Genomic DNA, 23,343 nt, shown 5'->3' on the forward strand with positions numbered 1-23,343 from the left:
GAGCCCCTGCCCCCCCCGCAGTTGCCGACTCCGAGTCGCCCCCAGCCTGGCGGCCGCACACTCAGCGCTTCAGCGGCCCTCGGCCGCGGTGGGGGGCCCGGGCCGACGCGGGGGGGCTGTGCCGCCTCCTGGTCCCTCGGTCCTCTCGCTGTCCCCGTGACCGGGCGGCCGCGGCTCCGGCTCCCACTTGTCTGGTCTCCGCCTCGGAACGGGACGCGGGCAGAGGCTCTGCGGAGGGTCGGTCCTGCCCGCGGCCCTCGGCCTCTGGGCCCCTGCGGCCCCGCCGGGCTCCTCGAGGCCGGGCCTGCGCCCGCTCGGACGCGGGGCTGCGGCCCTTCAGCTCGGACCGGCTCGGCCGGCGGGGAGGGCGGGCGGCCCCGCGCCGGACCCCGGGCTTGTTGTGAGTTTCTTCGCTGACAGAAATGGCGTCATTGTCGGAGACGGGAAACTCCGTCGGGTCCCGACAATGGGGACGGGAAGCTGCCGAGCTGTTTCTGGGTTTGCGGGGATGGCGAGGCCAGAGGGAGCCCCGAATCGGCGTTTCATGGTTGGGGGACTGACGCCTTCTATGGCCCTTTCGGGGTTCAGGCTTCGCTGGGTTCCCTCCGCCTCCGCCGGTGCAGAGGGGTGCCTGTGGTGTTGACTCGGTGTCTTTTGTTTTCCCTCCAGGTGCAGGTGAATCTGGTGTTTTCGAGGGGATCGCGGTCCCAGAATCATCATGAAGGTAAGATTGCCTACGGAAAACGAACCTTTGGGCTTCTAGAATTCAGGAAGTGGGGCTTTGATCGAGGTCGTGTGTGGGGCCTCCTAGTTTTGCCGAAGAAGGTGTGTTTGGTGGCTTGGTGCCCGAGCCCTTCCTCAGAGACGATGGGGGTCAGCTGGCGAGGATGTCCGCGGGCTTTGCTGGACTTGGAGCCACTTAGAGGATAGGTAGCTCGCTGAGGATGATTCTCCCATTTATAGTCTCTTTTTGCAGGGAATGATAGGAATAGCTGCATGAATTCAAGTGTTTTAAAAGGTAAAACAGAAAAAGCAGGTCAAGTAATCTGACTCTAGAAACTGAACTGTATTGTAGTTCTATCGGTTACACTGATGAAAATCTCATTTATTGTGTGAACGGTACTGCGAATTTATAGCAGAAAACGTATTTGAGTAACCGTGAGAATAATCTTAATGAAAGATTTTTAAAGAGAATTTTGATGATCTTTACACAACTCAGAGCAGTTGTTCTTTCTATTTCCAGGGATTTAGGGTTATATGGTTTATTTTTTGTTTATTGACCCATTTGGTCTGTAGATTGTCAGATGCTGTACTGCATTGTGATAAAACCGATGTGGAAAATCGATGGCCAGGTTCCTCTCAAATGTAAACACGTTAACTGAATGTAGGATGTTGTCTAGAAAGTACGATTTGCTTAATTGGTGGAAGAAATTTAGCAATAAAAACACAGGTTTTTTTGTTTACTTTAGAGAATATGTAATTGAATGCTGTCATTTTTTAACACACTCTAGAATAAAAAGCCTTCGATATCTGAAATGTCTAGATTCAACTGGTGGAACTTGGAGACTAGCAGATATTTTTCACCCCTTACATATTCAGAAGAGCTTGAAAAGGGTAGTGTGTGTTCACAAGTACAGAAATGCAACAGATAGCATGTTAAAGTGTAAATGTCATCTACTTTGGACAGTCCCTTAAATTGTTTTTAAGAAAATGTGTTTCTGTTCAGAGTGAAGACTGCTTTTACAGTACTGCATTCAAATTAAAATTTGTAATGCTTGTGTTTATGGAAGAAAGTAAAAGCTGTGGCTACTTAAATATTTTTTCAGCTATACAAGGTAATTCAGTTTAGTCCAGATCTTTTAGTTCTTTTTCTTCTTGAGTTCGAGGTGCTATAATCTGCTACCTGAAACACTTTATATCTGCTAAATTTGTATCTCACCTTCACATAAATGAAAAAATAATCAGAAATGTTTCATAAACGAACCCCTTTTGTTAGTCACAGATGCTAGCAGCAACACCTGTGACCTGTGTAAAACAGTGACAAGTGAATTTATTATGAGAAACAGTGTATCTTCCTTGGGGTTGGAACAAGAATTTCTTAAGAAAAGTGTTGAGTTGAATAATATATAATGAATTCAGAAGCTGAATAATACAGAATTTAGTTTGGAATAAATGTTGTAATCTGTCATAGTTCCCAATGTAGTGCATGGTGCAATATAGGTACTCTGTTAATGTTTGGTTAAAAGAAATGTAGTAAGTTGAAGGTCCTTTACATTTAAAATATTTTTCTTTTCTTTCCTCCTTTCCTTTCTCTTTTTGTTTTCAACTTGTCTGTTTAAAAAATGAAAGTACGTTGGAAACTTTAGCCTTATAAGTTTCATAGTACTAGGCAAATGCAAATTTTTTGGTATCATTTTAGAACTACTAATTTTAAGTGCTCAGCATTTCCATTATTACTGCTTTTAAAAAAAAGATACAGTATTATTAAAAGGAAAGTTATTAAAATAAATTTCTAATTTTATACAAAAAGAACTTCCTGTTATTGTAAATATAGTAAGTCTTCTCTTTGCAAATCTACTAGTAATTAATAGTACTAAAAACTTAGCTTATTTCTTACAACCTAAATTCTTATGTGGTGAAGGTTGAGAGGAGGCTGATCATGAGTGGTATTTTGCTTTAACAAAATTACAATTCAAAAAGTATTTTGTATTGATTATATTGGGCTTAATTATTGTGTGTGTGTGTTCCCAATTTCTATATTGTAATGACAACTGAGCTGTAGGAGGGTTCATGCCATTTGTTGGGTCTTACCAAACACATTTGTACTTTGAAGCTAGCTTTTAAGTTTGTATTATCTGTCTTGTGAGTCACAAAAAATTTGTAGATTTTGTTAAGTGACAGTGTGTTGAGGTAATTGAAAGAGTTGTTTACTAATACTTTTTTGGTTGTTGCTTTAAATCCCCAAATAAAGAAAAAAATATATATCTTTTTAAGTTATATGTTTCAGAAGCAATTTTCCTGTAGTATTACCTGCAAGAATTTATTTAAATAAGTAAAGCCTCTTTACTGACAGTATACCCTGTCTTGTAATATTTTTGCCCAGTGTGTTTTTGAGAAATATGACTATAACACGAAAGCAGTTTTGTGCTTTAACGTAGATCATGATGTTGATGTTATGTTGGATTTATTTTTCATACTTTTCATAGACCTTTCAATGTCAGTGATAGCACATTATCTGGAAGTGATCAATTAAAGTTTACAAATAATTGTGATAAGACTTAATTTTAATTACATCAGATTCATTTCCTACTTTTTTTCCTAACTAAAACTTTTTCCCTGCTTCTGTATTGTGCATGTTATTAACATTTCTCATTACACTGCAGTAAATTTTGAAGTTAAACGGGCTGGGTGGGCTAGATATTTCAGAATCTTTCATGGATAAGTGATTTAGGTGTTTGTGTTTAGAATCTGGAGAGATGGCCTTTTTCAGATGTAGCATTCTCTCTTCAGTAATCACCAGCTTAGACCACATAAAAAGAATAGATTACAAATGCCTTTTCTAATGACCTTTGCTTGTGTGCTTGTTCTCATTCCCTCTCCCCCGACCCTTCCCCCTTCCTTTTCCTGACTCCCCTCCTCTCTCTTTCCCTTCTTCCTTTCCTTCCCAACCTCCCTACCTTTCCTCTTCCTCTCTCTCCGTTTCCCCTTCTTTCTTCCTTCCTTCTTCCCCTCTTACATAAATCATTCATTTAACAACAACCCCTTCCATGTGTCAGGCAATATAGAATGAAGGTGAATGAGCTATCAGACCTGCTTGCAAGGAGCTCACAATTTAGTAGAAGACACAGAAAAATAAAGCAAAACATAGTGCATATTGAATTGTAAGAGTATTGATTGCTACATACAGTAATTGTGGTAAGTGCTCTGGAAGGACAGAAGAAGACATCTAAATCAGAGAGCCATGGAAAGTTCTCTGGTGGAATTGACATCTAAGCTGAGTTAAAGCTTTCACTAGGCAAAGAAGGGTAGAAAAGAATGTTTCAGACAGACGGAACACCATACTGGAAAATAAGAAAATAGAAGATGATATATTTGGAAACTAAGTAGTTCACTGTGGCTGGGTTAATTTAGAGCATAATGTGTTTGGGATGGGATTAGGAGGGCAGTGATGGGAGATGAGGCTAATAAGTTAGGGAGTTGAAATTTTTCTGGAAAGCTACATGGAACCACTGAAGGTTTTTAAGAAGGGGTAAAGAAGTTGGATTTGTATTTTAGAGAGATCACTTTGGTAATCTTGTAGTGAATACATCAAAAGGGAGATCTGAATGAAAGGTCTGGAGATTATGGGTAAGATGTCCAAGTGAGAAGTGAGTAAGGGCCTGGAACTAATGCAATGGGAGTGGAGCACAGGGGATAGATCTGAGATATCTAGGAAGTAGAATTTAGGACCTAGTAACTCTCCCCGGGCTAGGAGGAAGGTGGAGGTTTCTGTCTTGGGACATGAGATGGATGTTGTCATTTGAAGTGTGTTGTCATTGGAGTAAAGGTGAATAGAGTTTTGAGCATTTAAGGGACCTGTAGGAGATCCACATCCAAGTGGATCTACTAATTAGGATATAAGAGCAGGCAGGATGAAGAGAATCAGAGGCTTGGTTAATCCATTGTGAATGTTAACTTCATAGTTAACATTTAACTATAACATTTGAAGGAATTTCGATTCATAACATGGCAAGTGTATTTTGTTCTATAAATTTTTGGTCTTTTTGATGAACAGTTAATTTTGTAAAATACTGACTTCTTTTCTGTCCAAATTGCTGATTTTTTGCTTATTGTAGTTTAAAAAAGTATGCTAGATGAATGCATATTTCACTGAAGAATCTGTTTTTCCTAACTCAGCCTGTAAATTCAGTCATTGGATACCTTCCTTGTACCAGACATAGTTCTAAGTATTGAGGATACAGCAATGAACAGAACAAGAGTTCTTACCCTCTTGGAGTTCACTTTCTATTAGGGTAGGCAGACATCAAGCAAGAAAAATGTGAGAAGTTCTAGGAAGAGAAATAAAGCAGAATCAGAGTAAGAGGTTAGAGTGACAGGGTGTTACCTTAGATTAGATGTAATGAAGGGCTTGTTTGAGGAGATGACATTTAAGTATCATGTGAAACAAGTGATATAGTGAGCCATTCAGTTATCTGGAGAAGCTCTTCTTACATCCCAGGCACAAAATACAAGTGCAAATGCTCTGAGGAAAAATGTGTTTGGCCTGTTTGACCTTGGCACATTTGGGGAACAGGAAGAAGACCTTTAGGGCTCGAGTGGTAGGAGATGAGGCTAGAGAAGTCACAAGGGCCAGTACGATATGGGGCCTTTTTGGCCATAGTAAGGACAAAGTAAAATCTGAGTGTGTTAGGAAGTCATTGAAGGGTCTTGAGTAAGACAGTGAAGTGATCTGATATACTTTTTCAAAAAAGAACAATAACTACTGTGTAGAGAATGGACTGTAAGGAAGCAAAAGTGGAAATAAGGAGATCAGTTGCAAGGCTACCAGGTTGGTTCTGGTGAGAGATGGTGGTGGACCAGGTGTGAGAAGTGGTTGTGTTGAAGATTCGGGTGATAGAGTTTGAATGGATTGAATGTGGTATGAAAGTTCTGCTTGCTGCTACATACAAATGATGAGACGCTCCCCTCCTCTTTTAAGAATCTTTGTGCTGTGATTAGTTGGTGGATGGGATTTTTAGAACTGAGTACAGCCAAGAAGGCATTCCAACTCTTAGCCTTCCGTTATTAGTGAGCAGTGACCACTGAGCAGTCTTTTCTGGTTTTTTTTGTTTTTGAAGTTTAGAAAATGAGATAAAATTCACCCTTTTAAAGTGTACAATTCAGTATTTCGTAGTATTTTGACAAGATTGTGCATCCATCACTACTATCTAACTCTAGGACATTTTCACCTTCCCCAAAAGAAACCCTGTACCCATTAGCAGTCACTCCCTATTCTCCCTTCCCTCTGTCCCTCCCCTGGCAATCACTTATCTCCTTTCTGTCTTAAGGATTTGCCTATTCTGGACGTTTCCTATCACTGGAATCATACAATATGTGACCTTTTGTATCTGACTTCTTTCACTTAGCAGAATATTTTCAAGGTTCATTTTGTAGCATGTGTTAGTACTTCATTTCTTTTTATTGCTCAGTCATATTTCATTTTATGGATATACCACATTTCGTTAATCCATTTATTAGTTGTTGGACATGTGAATTGTTTCTACTTTTTGCCTATTATGAATAATGCTGCTATGAACATTTATGTACAAGCTTTTGTGTGAACATATGTTTTCAATTTTCTTGGATCATAGGAGTGGACTTTTCAGTTTTTAGCATAGTAATACTGTCTGTGGTAACCCTGTTGAGAGCTGAGTGTTTAACTTCAGATATTTTGTGTCATTGTGGCAAGTGGCCACCAAGGAGTTGGACATTTTAAAAATTCTTTCAGTGTTTATTGAATGCTTATGTGCTAGTCTCTGTTCTTATTTTTTAGGATATATCAGTGAACAAAACAAGTGAAAAGTCCTGCCTGGCCTTGTGGATCTTACATTTTAAGGTTGAGGGGCAGAAAAATAAGAATAAACATAATAAATAAATTATCCAGTTTGTTAGGTGCTAAGTAGTATGGAAATAAGAGGGGAGCTGGGTAAGGAGGATAGGGAATGGGGAGTTTGGGGAGGTTGTAGTGTTAAATAAGGTGGTCTAGTAGGCTTTATTGGGAAGAAATTTGCACAAATACAGTGATCACCCCTTCTCTGCAGGGGACATGTTCCAAGACCTCCCAGTGGATGCCTGAAACCACGGATAGTACCGAACCCTACATATACTATGTTTTTTCCTATGCATACATACCTATGATTAAATTTAATTTATAAATTAGGGAGAGTAAGAGATTAACAACAATCACTAATAAAATAAAACAATTAAATAATATACTGTAATAAAAGTTATGTGGATGTGGTCTCTCTCTCTCACAATATCTTATTTTACTGTACTCACCCTTCTTGTGATGATGTGAGATGATGCAGTGCCTATGTGATGAATGAAGTGAGGTGAAGGACGTAGCCTTAGGCTGCTGTTGACCTTCTGACGATACATCCGTATATCGGAAGGAGGCTTATCAAGCTGGGGCAATGTTTGATGGTTGGGTATCTAGAGCGGGCAGTGTCAGTGGTTGGGGATCCAATAAAAGGATGATTTGCGGGACAGAGTGAGATGGCGCAAGATTTCATGACACTACTCAGAACAGTGTGCAATTTAAAACTTACGAATTGTTTATTTCTGGAATTTTCCATTTAATATTATCAGACCTGCAGTTGACCATAGGTAACCGAAACCATGGAAAGCAAAACTGTGGATAAGGGGGAGCTACTGTACTTCACAGAAGGATGTGAGAGAATTAGTCATGTGGCCTCAAAGGCAGCTTGACGTGTTCAGTGAACTGCACAAAGGCCAAGGTGACTGAAGTGGAGTAAGGAAGGAAGAGAACTAGAGGGGATGTGGTCAGACAGGTAAAGGGGATGCAGGTTAGGGGCGGAGTAGGTCATGTCAGATCACCTACGACCTTGAGGGCCTTTGTAAGGCTTTTGGCTTTCACTCTGATAGAAACAGGGAGCAACTGTAGATTTTGAACTGAGGAGTGATGCAGTCTCATTATAGAGTGCAAATTTTCATTATATTTTTAAAGGATCACTGTGTTAAAAAACAGGCTATAGGCAAGTTGAAGATAGAAGGTAGCCAGTTAGGAAGCTATTTTAATAAAGGATGGTGGTGGGATGGTGGTCGCCACGGTCAGGTTGGCAAGGAGTGGTCAGATTCTAGATGTCTTTTGAAGGTAGAGCCAAAAAGAGTCCCTGTCAGATTGAATGTAGAGAAAAGAGAAAGAGTCAAGGCAGACACCAAGATTTTTTGGCTGAATAACTGGAAAATGGGTTTAGAATGAAGTTAGGATTGTGTAATTTTTGGAAATAAATATGTATATTTTATGTTTGTGGAAAGTACCAATTGGTGTATTGCTGTGAAATGTGGCTATAAACAAGATACAGATGTTCTTTATTAATTTTTTAGTAATAGATATTTTGCGAACTTTTGTTATTGACGAATTATTTAAAAATAGGACTCTTGCTGCCTTCCTTTTGGTGTCACAGAAAAACGGTGTTTCTACATTCGTGAGAAGTATGCACTAGTGTTCTGTGTACGATGACAACCATAGTAAGCAATGGAATCCATAGTCATATTAATCCTCTTGATATTTAAGTGTTGCAGATTGTGTAAGGTTTGGATTTTGATAAGACATACACTGCAGGTAGAATTATTTAAAATTTGTATTGATTACCTATGTGTAAAGCATCACTTTTAGCTTGTATCTTACCTTGAATATAAAAGACAGAAAGTATTAAAGAAAATGTGTCAATATTCCTTTCTTTTCAATTGGGCTTCCTTTAAACCTAATGGACATTGAACAAAACATAAGCTATAACTAGCTTTTGTTCCCAAGATGATTGAAATATTTTCATTTAGTTACTTTACATCAAAATAAGACTGTATATTTGTTATCTTTTAAACTGCTAAGCAGTATGTTTAACTTAATTTTAACAGAGAACTTTTGTTATAAAAATTATGACATTTGTGTTTGTTTAGGAGTGCGGGAAATCCTGACATTCAGGTTTTCTGTGGAAGATAATGTGTTTCTAGAAATCTGATAGATTTCCACGGATTTCCAAGTTTTCCATGGAAGATAATGTGTTTCTAGAAGTCTAGAAAATAGAAAGGCAGATCTACTAGAGTCAGCTTACAGAGACAGAGAAATCAAACTTAATGTTCACCATAGTATACTAATGGTCATATTTTAGGCTGGTGAATAGAAACAAGGGACAGAATAAAAGAGGCAAAAAAGATGGAAAGCTTTAAAACAGCAGCAAACAACACTTGTCTTACTCTGAATATAGTTCTCAGTATTCCTTAATTAATACTTGCCCATACGATGCTCAGAAGGTCCAAGTACTGGTTTCAAGATTGCTATAAATCTCTCCTCTCCCCAGAGTTACGTGCAAAATTTCGTATAGCCATACATTTTTCTGGGGAGAGGAACCGTAGCTTTCACCAGCTTCTCAATGGAACTCACAATACAGCATATTAAGAAACACAGCTCTGTAGTATCATCTGTTAGCTGTTCTACAGCTAATCATTTTAATAAAAATAGTTGTTTGCACATCCTTCTCCTCTTACCATTAGAAAAATGGGTAATCAACTGGTCGCTACTCATTTTATTTTGTAATTTTCTTTTTGTTTAAATCGCTGTGCAATCAGAAGTTTTTATTATATTGTTTCTGAAATGTTAGCGTTATATGAAATGCATATATAGCTTAAAATGCCTTTTTAAATTTCTAAGAAAAGTCTGAATTTTTTCTATTATAATTATAAGTAAATAGCTTTTGATTCATGGAAACATTTCATAAAATAATTTTAAAAGGTTGCTCTGAAAGTATAGTTTTTAGTACACTGGGTATTATTTATGAAACTGTTTATTATAAAAGTTAATGTATGTTTGCTCTTACCTTTCCCACATTCAGTCATTTGCCTAATGGGGTCATCTTTGGCAAGGATGATATCTAACTGTGAATAACTAGAGGTACTTAGCTTAAGGATACAATTAAGAGCGAAGTACAAAATTCTGCATTATTCCACCTGGTTTGAGTGTCTTTCCAGCTTAACAGTGGTGTTGGCAGCCAGGTGGTAGAGAGGCTGATTCTTTGAGCCATTGTTATGATTTGTAAGGAAGAAAATCTCATAGAAAATAGTGCAGGTATTACTTTAAAATTATAAATTTAGCTGTCATCAATTAAGAGAATAATAGTTCTGTATATAGTTTTATACTATTAAAATGTGTCAGATTACAGTGTATCTTGGACAGTGGGATGGGTACTGTATATAAACTTCTATTTGAGCCGTTTTCTAATTTATAGATACATTTTTGGCAATGTGTCTTAACTCTAGCATATCTGAAGTCCTGTGTCAGGGTTTTGACAAGTAGAAAAGTGCTATCTCCTAATTTGATAATCTTAGGGGTGTAATTGCTTATGAGAGTATAGTCATTGATAACTTTAATAAGTTTCATTGAAAATCACACTTCTTTTTTCTTTCTCTTTTTTTGTGGAGAAGATTGGCCTTGAGCTAACATCGGTTGCCAATCTTTCTCTTTTTGCCTGAGGAATATTGTTGCTGAGCTAACATCTATGCCAGTCTTCCTCTGTTTTATGTGGGATGTCGCCACAGGGTGACTTGATAAGCAGTGCTAGGTCCGCACCTGGGATCCAAACCTGTGAACCCTGCCTGGGCTGCTGAAGCAGAGTGCGTGAACTTAACCAATATGCCACTGGGCCGACCCCACACTTACTATTTTTTTTTATTATTTACTCTAGCACAAATGAAGATTATAAACTATCAAACCTTTGAGCAAATGGCATTTAAAGAAAAGACCCACTTTACTAATAGTAAGAATTATACTTGAATCTGACTATAAAAACCAACTTTGTTTAGTTAAAATGCCCCAAAACAATGTAGCTTAGTGATTAAGAGTGTATGGCTTACAAAGAGAGGTCTTGTTCCCAGTACTCTCTCTCTCTGTTCTTTACTTGGCTATTGAAGTTTGGATAAAGTTATTTATTTTTGAAATGAAAGTAAACATAAGTTTCATTTTTTTGCAAAATAGGGATAATAATAGTTACCTTACAAGGTTGTGTAAGCAGTAAATGAAATAACATTTAAAATGCTTTACGCTGTGCTTCACATAGTTCTGAGCTTTTGGTACATAGTGGCTGTATTATTCCAGTAAAAGCCTCTCACTTTTATAAACTGATAGAGTGAGGATTTTGTAATCAAGACAGTTTGGGATTAAACTGGGACTCTCCTGCTTATGAAATTGTGAGCAGTTTTCTTAAAGTTTCTAAGAAGATTGGTGTCCTTGTCTAAATGAGGAATGGTTATAGTACAACTCACGGAGTTGTTGGGGGTGACTAAATGTAGTAACAGGATCTACTACATAGTAAGTTCCTAATAAATTGTAGCTATTATTATTAGTTTTAGGGAAAGAATGAGCGAACCCTTGGAAATTTGAATAGGCTTTCAGCGTGATAAAGTGACTCTAGTCTTTTTTAACTTAAAAGTTGATTTCGAAGTTTCGGGGAAAGGTTGCAATTTTGTGATGAAAATTAAAGCCTGTTACTTATTTATTATTATTTTTTTAATACAATTAATATTTTTTTATTGAGGTCAAAAAAGTTTATAACATTGTGAAATTTCAGTTGTGTGTTACTGTTTGTCAGTCACCATATAAACGTGCTCCTTTACCCCTTATGCCCACCTCCCATCCCCATTCCCCTCTAGTGACCACTAATCACTTCTCTTTGTCCACATGTTTATCTTCCACGTATGAGTGAAATCATATGGTGTTTGTCTTTCTCTGTCTGGCTCACTTCACTTAGTGTAATACCCTCAAGGTCCATCCATGTTGTTGCAAATAGGACTATTTTGTCTTTTTTTTATGGCTGAGTAGTATTCCATTGTATATGTATACCACATCTTCTTTATCTATTCATCAGTTGATGGGCACTTGGGTTGTTTTCATGTCTTGGTTATTGTGGATATGCTGCAGTGAACATAGGGGTACATAAGTCTCTTTGAATTATTGATTTCATGTTCTTTAGATGAATACCCAGTAGTGGGAGAGCTGGGTCATAAGCTGTTTCTATTTTAATTTTTTGAGAAATCTCCATACTGTTTTCCATAGTGGCTGTACCAGTATGCATTCCCACCAGCAGCATATGAGGGTTCCCTTTTCTCCACAATCTCTCCAACATTTGTTACTTTTTGTCTTGGTCGTTATAGCCATTCTGATGGATGTAAGGTGATATCTTAGTGTAGTTTTGATTTGCATTTCCCTGATGATTAGTGATGTTGAATATTTTTCATGTGCCTGTTGGCCATTTGTATATCTTCTTTGGAAAAATGTCTGTTCATATCCTCGGCTCATTTTTTGATTGGGTTGTTTGTTTTATTGTTGTTGAGTTGAGTGAGTTCTTTATATGTTTTGGAGATTAACCCCTTGTTGGATATATGATTTGCAGATATTTTCTCCCAATTGGTGGGTTGTCTTTTTGTTTTGTTCCTGGTTTCCTTTGCCTTGCAAAAGCTCTTTAGTCTGATGGGAGTCTGATTTGTTTATTTTTTTTGCTTCCCCTACATGAGTAGACATGGTATTCAAAAAGATCCTTCTAAGACTGATGTCAAAGAGTGTACTGCTTATATTTTCTTCTAGGAGTTTTGTGGTTTAGGGTCTTACATTCAAGTCTTTCATCCATTTTGAGTTAATTTTTGTGCATGGTGTAAGATAATGGTCTACTTTCATTCTTTTGCATGTGGCTGTCCAGTTTTCCCAACACCATTTGTTGAAGAGACTTTTCCTTTCTCCATTGTATGTTCTTAGTTCGTTTGTTGAAGATTAGCTGTCTGTAAATGTGTGGTTAAAACCTGTTATTTTTGTCTTTATGAAATCCTTAACAACAGAATGTTTAATGGAAAGTGGAAACCAGCTTTCTTTATTCTAAGAACTCTTTACTCCTATTGCAAACCTTTATTTATCCCAGCCCTTCCTGATGCAGAAGCTTCTCTTAGTAAATACAGTGCTTGTCCTCTCTTCTAATTTGCTGCTGGCTTGCCCAGATGGGGTTCTTTCAAGGGGAAAGTAAATTTTACTTCCAAGCCTAGAGGGTTGTTACTGGATTAGGTGAACCACTGGAGGTATTTATTTTCTGGGTGAGCATCCACCTCTAGCCTTGCTTATGTAGAGCAAAAACTTTTTTCTTCTCTTGATCAGATCACTGTTCTGATGTGGCAGTCAGTCACCTGAAGCTTGTCTAGCATCCAGAGCCTATGCAGGTGGGGCAAATGAGCACTGGGGCCTTGCCAAGTGTAAGAGTCTCTACTCTAGAGAGGAGTAAAAGGAAAGCTGAACAGGCTTGAAGACAAAGGAGCTACTATCGCTGTCAGAGTTTAAATGAGGCCCCTTGGCTTATGCCTATTGGAGAGTTTTTAAAAATTTAGCTTTTCATATTTTCAATTTTATCTTGGTTTGGATATCTTACCAAAGGACCTATTTTGGCTTTTTCTTTGTTTCTTTTCCTTTTGCTGAGGAAGAGTAGCCCTGAGCTAACATTTATGCCAGTCTTCCTCTATTTTATATGTGGGTCGCTGTCACAGCATGACTGATGAGTGGTGTAGGTCTGTGCCCAGGATCCAAACCTGTGAGCCTGGTCCACTGAGTGGAGTGCACCAAACTCAACCTCTAGGCCACAGAGCCAGCTGTGCATTTCTGTTCTTTATTTGAATAGTTTGAGTGAAAGTTGTGTTTAGTGATTTTTTTTTTCCTTTTTGCTGAGAAAGATTTGCCCTGAGCTAACATCTGTGCCAGTTTTCCTCTATTTTGTATGCGGGTCACTGCCACAGCATAGCTGCTGAGGAGTGGTGTAGGTCTGTGCCCAGGAACCAAACCCGGGCTACTGAAGTGGAGTGTGCCGAACTTAACCACTAGGCCAAGGGGCTGGCCTGTGTTCAGTGATTTTAAAAAAAGTTGTTCAGGGGGCCGGCCCTGTGGTGTAGTGGTTAAGTTCAGCATGCTCTGCTTTGGTGGCCCAGGTTCATAGGTTTGGATCCTGGGCACAGACCTACACTACTCATCAGCCATGCTGTGGCGGCAACCCACATATAATGTAGAGGAAGACTGGCACAGATGTTAGCTCAGGGCTAGTCTTCCTCAGCCAAAAAAAGTTAAGTGTCAGAGGTTCTTTTGACACTTAGTAAGTCACCTAATTTTGCTTTGACCTGACTTGGAGACATATTTTTCTAAACTAGTTCTATTCCCAGCAAAATTAAAGACTTTTTATTATAAAAGCAATAGAAATTTGCTATAAATATTAAAAACTACAGAAATGTATATAGTAAATAGTAAAAGTTATTACCTTCCCCAGTCTCACTTCCTATTAGCAACTTTAGTTAACAGTTTCGGAAATATTCTTCCATACCTTTTTCTTTGCACGTGTAAACTTACATATGAATATTTATTTTGTTAGGTTTGGTTTTGCAGATGGGCTTATACTATACATATTGTTGTGTACCTTTTTTTTTCATGTTATATCAGTACTTAACAGATCTGTGCCATTCTTTTTTGATAGCTTTAGTAAGATTTTATTTGCATTCAATATGCTGTTTTCTCTACTACCAAATGATTTATATAGGTCACCGCTGTGTTTCTTTAGCTTCAAGTTTTGGCAGGTATGTAGAGGCCTCACATGTAGCAGTGTTTAGCATTCAGTAGACATTCAGTAAATATTGCTAGTTATTTGAATATCTACCACTACTAGGTGGTGAATAGCCCCAGTCATCTGTAACATTAGCCCTTAGAGCCCTATAGATTATTACTACAGCTACTAGCTATTAATTAAATCTAATTGCGTAAGATTGCTATTAAAAGGTAAGCTATGAGGGTTGGAGGGAACATTCTCCGTGCTGTATGGCTCCTTCCAACCTAATGCTGTTCTTGGGATCCCTAGTAGCATTTATTAGAAAGGTTAATTTTGGGACAGACCACTGTAGGCAATGACCCCGTAAGATGCTCAGGGTCAGCATATGTGGTTTATAAAGCTTTTTTAACACTACAGGCAGAATATTTTTAAATGGCACATTACATTTTTCAAGTTTCATAATCATTAGTTATTTCCTATAACATCCCTTTGAGGCAGGTCAGCAGCATTTTTCCTTTTTTATGGTTGAAGAAGCAGATGCAAAGATGTTGAGTGATTTGCCCACAGGCACACATTAAACTGATGGCAGAGTCTGTTCTCTTGTTAGTAAACTGAACCATGCTGCCCCTCTGCTAGTTATAAGTGAGTAATAAAGTTGTTGCCATTTAGTGACCTTTTGATGGCTTTATGGAATAGTGAGTATAGTTTAGAAACCTTTTACCTACTTTCTTTATTGAAAGAGAACAATTTTAAAGCTAGAATTTACCTGCATCACAGTATTAAATACTATATGTAAATTTACCCTATTCTCTTAAAAATTAGAAGAAATCATATTAAAATATATTAAAGAAACTATAGTGGTCTTAGTTCTTCTGAGAGAACCTTTACCAGCTTGAAAATTATTGTAGTATTGTAAATTAGAGGAAAACAGTACAAGGCTTTGCAGAGTTAATACTTTCAAGTAGGAGAAAATGAATCCTCAGGTTATATTGCCACGAGTAATTTTGAATGGAAACACTGTCTCCCATAGACCCAGGCTAGAGTTTCAAAGATCATTGGCTCTGTGAGTTTATGCCCCAACTATTGTGCCAGGCGACAATATAAAAGGTTATCTAGACTAAAAAAGTGTCTACAATCTGGGTGGCATCAAGTTTTACATTTACTTGGCCATTGGAAACATGCTCTGTTTACATTTGGACTTGATTCTGTTATTCTATTCCCTTTCCCCTTGTATAATTATTATTTTTTCTATATGTGCAGTCTTATTTCCTCCCAGTTGAAAAGAATTCTAACTGTAATCTTGCTGTGTTGATAGAGGGAGGGTAGAGTATTTTCAAGTAATAGGCAACTATTGTAAAAAGATTTAATTTAAGGGATTATACAGAGCCTTAAAATTATATATTCAGTTTTGGAGTGTTAAGAAAGATGCTTTGACATGAGTACAAGTCTATGATAATAAGTAATGGTTAATCCTCGTGTACTTTGGTAATTAGCACAATCCTATATTTTAGTAAACATGTAATTTCTAAATATATCTTTTACTACTATAGTGACATCTCATTTATTCCAAAGTCAAACTAACTATCATCAATTTTATCTTGTTTTGAAATAGTATTAAAATATTTATCACACCCCTGCCCTGGTCTTGTTCTATGTTATCATCAAATTCATCATTATTTTTATTATCATTCGATAATTTTGCTACTGCTTCATTAGTGCTTAAGATGTCAGAGATTTTATACATTTTAAAATTTAATTCTCAAAAAATTGCTGAGTGGAACATATGAATACAGTCGTGCGCTGCATAATGATGTTTTGGTCAACAACGGACTGCATATATGACAGTGGTCCCATAAGATTAGTGCCAGATAGCCTGGATGTGTAGTAGGCTATACCATTTAGGTTTGTGTAACTACACTCTAATGATGTTCACATAACAACAAAATTGCCTAGTGATGAATTTCTCATAACGTATCCTTGTCATTAAGTGACGCATGACTATATCCCTGTTTTGCAGATGAAAAAAATCAAGGCTGAGTGCGCTTAGGTAATTGACCTAAATTCATCCCGCTATTAAGTGGCAGAGCTAAGATTTAAACCTAAGCTACTCCAAACCAGAACTCTTACTAATGCTGTTCCGCCTCTTATTTAACTTACATATCTTTACGTGGCTATCTGCTTTCCTTAGTCCACAATGATTTAGAAGTATCAAATTCTCTGAGTTGTGAATGTATGTATGTGTAGTTTATGTGTACATATAAGTGTATTTAAAGAAGAATTTTGAAATGGGCATAGTGAGAGCTGGAATGAGATACTGAAGGAAAAGGAGACACACTAAAAGCTAAGACAGGTAAATGTATTCTTTTTTCATATTACTTTGAATTTTCAAATGTGGACCTTGAATTATCAAGCTTTTACTATGTTGCATATCTTTATGGAACAAGAAAAGAAAAAGGATTTAGAGAATTTGTTAAATTTTCATAAAAAGTAAGTTTTCTGGAAAGTGTAAACTTTGCTTTATTTAAAAAATTCTGTAGAATATGTCATTTTTTCTTGGTACTGGGCAAATAATTTGCTGTTATATTTTAAAAGGAAATTTTTAAATTCAGGATTAACTATTTAATTTTTTGGAGGGGAATTAAGGAACTATAGCGTTAAGAGTATACAAGTTGAATTTTGTGGCATTTAATTGGACAGAGGTTTTTATAAGCAAATCGTTGCTAAATTTTACTACATACTTACTACCTATGTTCTTACCAAACCATTTAGCAAATTCTTGCAGACTGGTGACAGGTTTCGGTTTCATATTTGTTTCCTATTGATGCTGTAACAAGCTGCCACAAATTTAGAGGCTTAAAACAACACAAATTTACTATTTTATAGTTCTGGAGGTCAGAAGTCTGAAATGGGTCTCGTGAACTGCATGCTTCCTGCAGGCTCTAGGGGAGAATCTGTTTCTTTGCCTTTTCCAGCCTATAGAGGCTGCACACAGTCTTTTGCTGGTGGCCCCTTTTCCATCTTCAAAGCCAGCAGCCTAGTATTTTCAAATCTCTCTGACTCCGACACTATCTCTTCTGCCTCCCTCTTTCACTTATGTTAGGACCTTTGTGATTGCATTGGGCCCATCCAGTAATTCAGGATAATCTTCCCATTTCAAGGTCAGTTGATTAGCAACCTTAATTGCTCCTTGTTATTTAACAACATTTTCACAGTTTCTGGGGGTTAGGATACAGACGTCTTTCGGGAGACCATTATTCTGTTTACCATAGGCTCTTTGGTTTAGCAAAATCATTTAGCCTTTTAGGCTTTTCTGTAAGTTGAGATTAATATTTATTGTTTACCACAAAGGAATTTTATGAAAATAGAAATTATATGCCACTGCAGACAGATCATGCATAGAATACACTCAGAATTATTGACGGATGCTTTCTGGTTGACCTTACTTACTAGGTAGATGCTTGGGGATAGGTAGTCTCCAAGGTAACCAGTGGGCTTGTTTAACTCCAGTGTGAATACCTGCAGTTACGCTAGGCCTTTGGAAACAGAACAAGGTGTCAGTGACTCAAAGACTTCCCCCTCTGGGCAAGAGAGTGAGGCTTCACTGCTGTTTACTTTTCATTTGAGTCTTAAAAAGGCAGGTTTTTGTTTTAGATTTAAGCCTTTCCAGACCTTTGCTTGTTGAGAATAGTGATAATTTAAAGCACAGTGTTGAAGAAATACATGAGTGCGTAATTCTCATTTGTTTGATGATTTAAATCTGTTTTAGTCTAAAAGATACAACTCATTTTTTAAGCATTAGGCTTTTCTACCTACTATGATTTTTCAAAGGACTACTATGATAATTAAGGGGGAGCCTTGAGTACTTGTAGTTTTAAGTCACATTGTTTTGTATGTGCCTAGTAGATATTCTTCTTTTGAACAATAAACTTGGAGTTTATTGAAGTTAAAGTTGGAGAATTGCTGTTTTTAATGTCATGATTTCTTAATTTTCCTTTGAGCCACCTTTTTACATGGTTAACTCAAATTCTTTCAACTCTCAAAACTGTGGTGCTGTGAGGCAGAATTCACAGAGTGAAGGAGTACATGGTAGAAATGTTAGAAAACTTTGCTGAAGGGAATTTTAGGGGCAGACATACGTCTTCTGTATTATTCCTATCTGCAGGTTAAAATTTGGGATATACTGCTGTAGAATAAATTTAGCAAAACATTTCTACGTGAACATTCACTAGGTCGTCTTGTAGATATTATAGATGGAAAGAGAGGTCTGCTAATTGTCTTATTATACACCTGCTTCTAGTAAGTGATAGAGATTTTTCTCAGTTCTGTGGTTGGAAAAAATTATTTCTTTCCAGATTGCATTATCATGTTTTTCTTTGCACAGGTAACTGCTGGTTGAATATGGTTTAAGTTAGAATGTGTGTAACGATTAAATTGTAACTGGCGGTTTGGGTCTTGTAGCATGGTTCATGTAGGATTCTCTGACTCTGGGATATCTTTCCTGATTCTGACCCTTCTCTCCTTTGTGCTATCACTATAGTACTCTTTACATATTTCTAGCAGCATACCTATAGCACTCTAATGACAGGCAGTAAATACTGGACAATTGTTTATTTTCATAAATGCATCAAAAAACAGTTTCACAAAGTTCTCTGTGCCCGGAGTTGTAGACTTAATGATCTCAAAGTTTCTTTTTTATGTATATCAAATATTTTGTAGTGTTTCTTAGAATGTAGATAAGTGCGTAATTTACATTTGATAGTATATATGGTACTATATTCAGATTATTTACCTCTTTAAAAATTAACTATCAGTACCTCATTTTAATGGAGGTGATAAATTCAGGTGCCACTGTTCACTGTCAAACTTCATCAGAGGTGTATTAGAAGCAAAAGAGGGTGTATTTCAAGATGTGCTGTCGCTTGCCTCATCACCCTGATGATGGAGAGATGATATAGTGTAATGGATTTGTTAGGTTTAAATCCTGCTCTGCCTCTTAACTAGCTGCATGACCTTAGGCAGTTTATTTCTTTGAGCCTTATTTTCAGCATATGAAAAATGAGGAGAATAGTATTTACTTCATTGTTATGAATTAAATAAGATGATACATGCAAAATACTTATTACCATGTTTAGTTTATAAGTGCCAAGAAATAATAACTGTAATATATTGTAGGGTTGGGGGAAGGCTAGTTTCACTATGTTTTCTTTGTTTTTTTTTTTAAAGATTTTATTTTTCCTTTTTCTCCTCAAAGCCCCCCGGTACATAGTTGTATATATTTTTAGTTGTGGGTACTTCTAGTTGTGGCATGTGGGACGCCGCCTTAGCATGGCCTGATGAGCGATGCCATGTCTGCGCCCAGGATCTGAACTGGTGAAGCAGAGTGCGCAAACTTAACCACTTGGCCTCGGGGCCGGCCCTTTACTGTGTTTTCAAATTACCAACTGCTAATAGTTTAGAAAATGTACTTAGTATGCTTAGTGTGTATTGCATTATGATAAAATAAATAGATTGCTTATTACCCGTGCACCTAATTATTAGAAGCCAAATTTATAGAGTTTTGGTTAGTCTTTGTTCTTGGAGCCCCCCATTTTTTTTTCTTTCCTGGTGCATTTTTTCCCCGATAGTGTTTAATAAAAAAAGAGAATTGAATGGGAACTTTCGACTGGAAAATAACTGTTTTGGAGGCAATGTCTTTAATAATGTAAATTCCAAGAACATAAATTTAGGGTGGGAGATAGTAGAGCCTCAATGATTAAGAATACGAACTTTCAAAGCAAGCTGAATTCTAATCCTTGCACTATTATTTACTGATTTGTGACCTTGAGGGGTTGACTTAAGCTTCTGTGATGCTTAATTTAAAATTTCTGAAATGAGGATAATGATAAAACCTACCTGCTATTTGAGAGGGATTGAATGAGATAATCCGTGTAAAGCATTTAGCATAGTGTCTAATATTGGTGAAGAACAGCTGTTAATTATTGTTATTAATAATGATTAATAGAAGAAGGAATAAGTAGTAGGCAGGTATTCAGATGCTAGGGTATATTGTTTAGAGCAGCATCGTCAGTAGGAATATAATGTAAGACGTAATTTTAATTTTTCTAGTAGCTGCATTAAAAAAGGGTAAAACTCATTTTAATATTCTTTTTAACCTGACATATCCAAAATATTGTCATTTTAATGTGTAATCAATATGAAATTATTAATGAGATATTTTACTTTCTTTTTTCACACTATCTTTGTGTGTGGTTTACATTTACAACACATCTTAATTTAGACACTAAATTTTCATTGGGGATACTTGATCTGTATTTACAGTTGAAAAAGTAGACTCACATATCCAGGTTATTCTAAATATACATAAAAGTTTTCCAGTAACCAAATTGAATATTAGTTTTTAAGTTAAAATTAAAATTAATTAAAATTAAAAAAAATTAGATATTTAGTTCTTCTATAGTGGCCACATTTCAGGTGCCCCTGTGGGTGTTGTCTCCTTGTCAGACAGAACAGGTGTGGAAACTCTTTCTCCCTTCTTCCTCCCTCTTCTTAAAATTGTTTTATGGTGCTTATAATGCTTGTAATTTTGTACTTTCTGTAAGTTCTTTCTTCTTGTTTAAATAATGTCTTGCTATCTTTATTTAAATAACTCCATACACTTGTTGAATTCTGGCATTTCTTTTTTTTTTTTTAATTAAGATTATGGTAGATTACAACCTTGTGAGATTTCAGTTGTACATTATTGTTAGTAATGTTGTGGATACACCACTTCACCCTTTGTGCCCTCCCCCACCCACCCCTTTTCCCTGGTAACCATCGATCAGTTCTCCATGTCTATATGTTAACTTCCACCTATAAGTGGGGTCATGTAGAGTTCGTCTTTCTCTGTCTGGCTTATTTCGCTTAACATAATACCCTCAAGGTCCATCCATGTTGATGTGAATGGAACAATTTGGTCCTTTTTTATGGCTGAGTAGTATTCCATTGTGTATATATACCATATCTTCTTTATCCAGTTGTCAGTTTCTGGGCATTTGGGTTGGTTCCATGTCTTGGCTATTGTAAATAATGCTGCGATGAACATAGGGGTGCATGGGATTCTTGGGATTGCTGATTTCAGGTTGTTAGGATAGATACCCAGTAGTGGGATAGCTGGGTCATAGGGTATTTCTATTTTTAACTTTTTGAGAAGTCTCCGTACTGTTTTCCATAGTGGCTGCACTAGTTTGCATTCCCACCAACAGTGTATGAGGGTTCCTTTTTCTCCACAACCTCTGCAACATTTGTCACTTTTGGTTTTGGATATTTTTGCCAGTCTAACGGGTGTAAGGCGATATCTTAGTGTAGTTTTGATTTGCATTTCCCTCATGATTAGTTATGATGAACATCTTTTCATGTGTCTATTGGCCATACTTATATCTTCTTTGGAGAAATGTCTGTTCATGTCCTCTGCCCATTTTTTGATCAGGTTGTTTGTTTTTTTGTTGTTAAGCTGTGTGAGTTCTTTGTATATTATGGATATTAATCCTTTGTCAGATAAGTAGCTTGTAAATATTTTTTCCCAATTAGTGGGCTTTTTTTTTGTTTCAATCCTGTTTTCCCTTGCCTTGAAGAAACTCTTTAGTGTGATGAAGTCCCATTTGTTTATTCTTTCTATTGTTTCCCTCATCTGAGGAGTTATAGTGTCCGAAAAGATTCTTTTGAAGGTGATGTCAAAGAGTGTACTGCCTATATTCTCTTCTAGAAGACTTATTGTTTCAGGCCTAATCTTTAGGTCTTTGATCCATTTTGAGTTTATTTTAGTGAATGGTGAAAAAGAATGGTTGATTTTCATTCTTTTACATGTGGCTGTCCAGTTTTCCCAGCACCATTTGTTGAAGAGATTTTCTTTTCTCCATTGTAGGCCCTCAGCTCCTTTGTCGAAGATTAGCTGTCCATAGATGTGTGGTTTTATCTCTGGGCTTTCAGTTCTGTTCCATTGATCTGTGCACCTGTTTTTGTACCAGTACCATGCTGTTTTGATCACTGTAGCTTTGTAGTATGTTTTGAAATTGGGGATTGTGATGCCTCCGGCTTTGTTTTTCTTACTTAGGATTGCTTTAGCAATTGGCGGTCTTTTGCTGCCCCATATGAATTTTAGGATTCTTTGTTCAATTTCTGTAAAGAATGTCCTTGGGATTCTGATTGGGATAGCGTTGAATCTGTAGATTGCTTTAGGTAGTATGGACATTTTAACTATGTTTATTCTTCCAATCCATGTGCATGGAATGTCTTTCCATCTCTTTATGTCGTTGTCAATTTCTTTCAAGAAAGTCTTGTAGTTTTCATTGTATAAATCTTTCACTTCCTTGGTTAAATTTATCCCAAGGTATTTTATTCTTTTTGTTGCGATCGTGAATGGGATTGAGTTCTTGAGTTCTTTTTCTGTTGGTTCATTGTTAGTGTATAGAAATGCTACTGATTTATGTATTGTTGATTTTATACCCTGCAACTTTGCTGTAGCTGTTGATTGTTTCTAATAGTTTTCCAATGGATTCTTTGGGGTTTTCTATATATAAGATCATGTCGTCTGCAAACAGCGAGAGTTTTACTTCTTCATTGCCTATTTGGATTCCTTTTCTTTCTTTTTCCTGCCAAATTCCTCTGGCCAACACCTCCAGTACTATGTTGAATAGGAGTGGTGAAAGTGGGCACCCTTGTCTTGTTCCTGTCCTCAGAGGGATGGCTTTCAGTTTTTGTCCGTGGAGTATGATGTTGGCTGTGGGTCTGTCATATATGGCCTTTATTATGTTGAGGTACTTTCCTTCTATACCCATTTTATTGAGGGTTTTTATCATAAATGGGTGTTGGATCTTGTCGAATGCTTTCTCTGCATCTATTGAGATGATCATGTGGTTTTTGTTTCTCATTTTGTTAATGTAGCGTATCACGTTGATTGACTTGCGGATGTTGAACCATCCCTGTGTCCCTGGTGTAAATCCCACTTGATCATGGTGTATAATCTTTTTGA

At 37.1% G+C, this 23,343-nt stretch overlaps 1 protein-coding gene across 9 annotated transcripts in view; it reads left to right on the forward strand.

Moving 5' to 3' along the window:
• ARID4B (AT-rich interaction domain 4B) overlaps positions 1-23,343 on the forward strand; it is a 149,037-nt gene that overhangs the window by 599 nt on the left and 125,095 nt on the right. For all 9 annotated transcript variants that reach the window (XR_011423758.1, XR_011423752.1, XR_011423759.1 and 6 more), the window contains exon 2: positions 670-724. Coding sequence is in view for 6 of the 9 variants with exons in the window: in XM_023647124.2 (XP_023502892.1) it covers positions 719-724 (6 nt within the window). In the remaining 3 variants the exon portion in view is untranslated. The remainder of the gene's footprint in view (positions 1-669; positions 725-23,343) is intronic.

The sequence above is a fragment of the Equus caballus genome, chromosome 1, assembly GCF_041296265.1.
Source record: "Equus caballus isolate H_3958 breed thoroughbred chromosome 1, TB-T2T, whole genome shotgun sequence".
Lineage (NCBI taxonomy): Eukaryota > Metazoa > Chordata > Mammalia > Perissodactyla > Equidae > Equus > Equus caballus.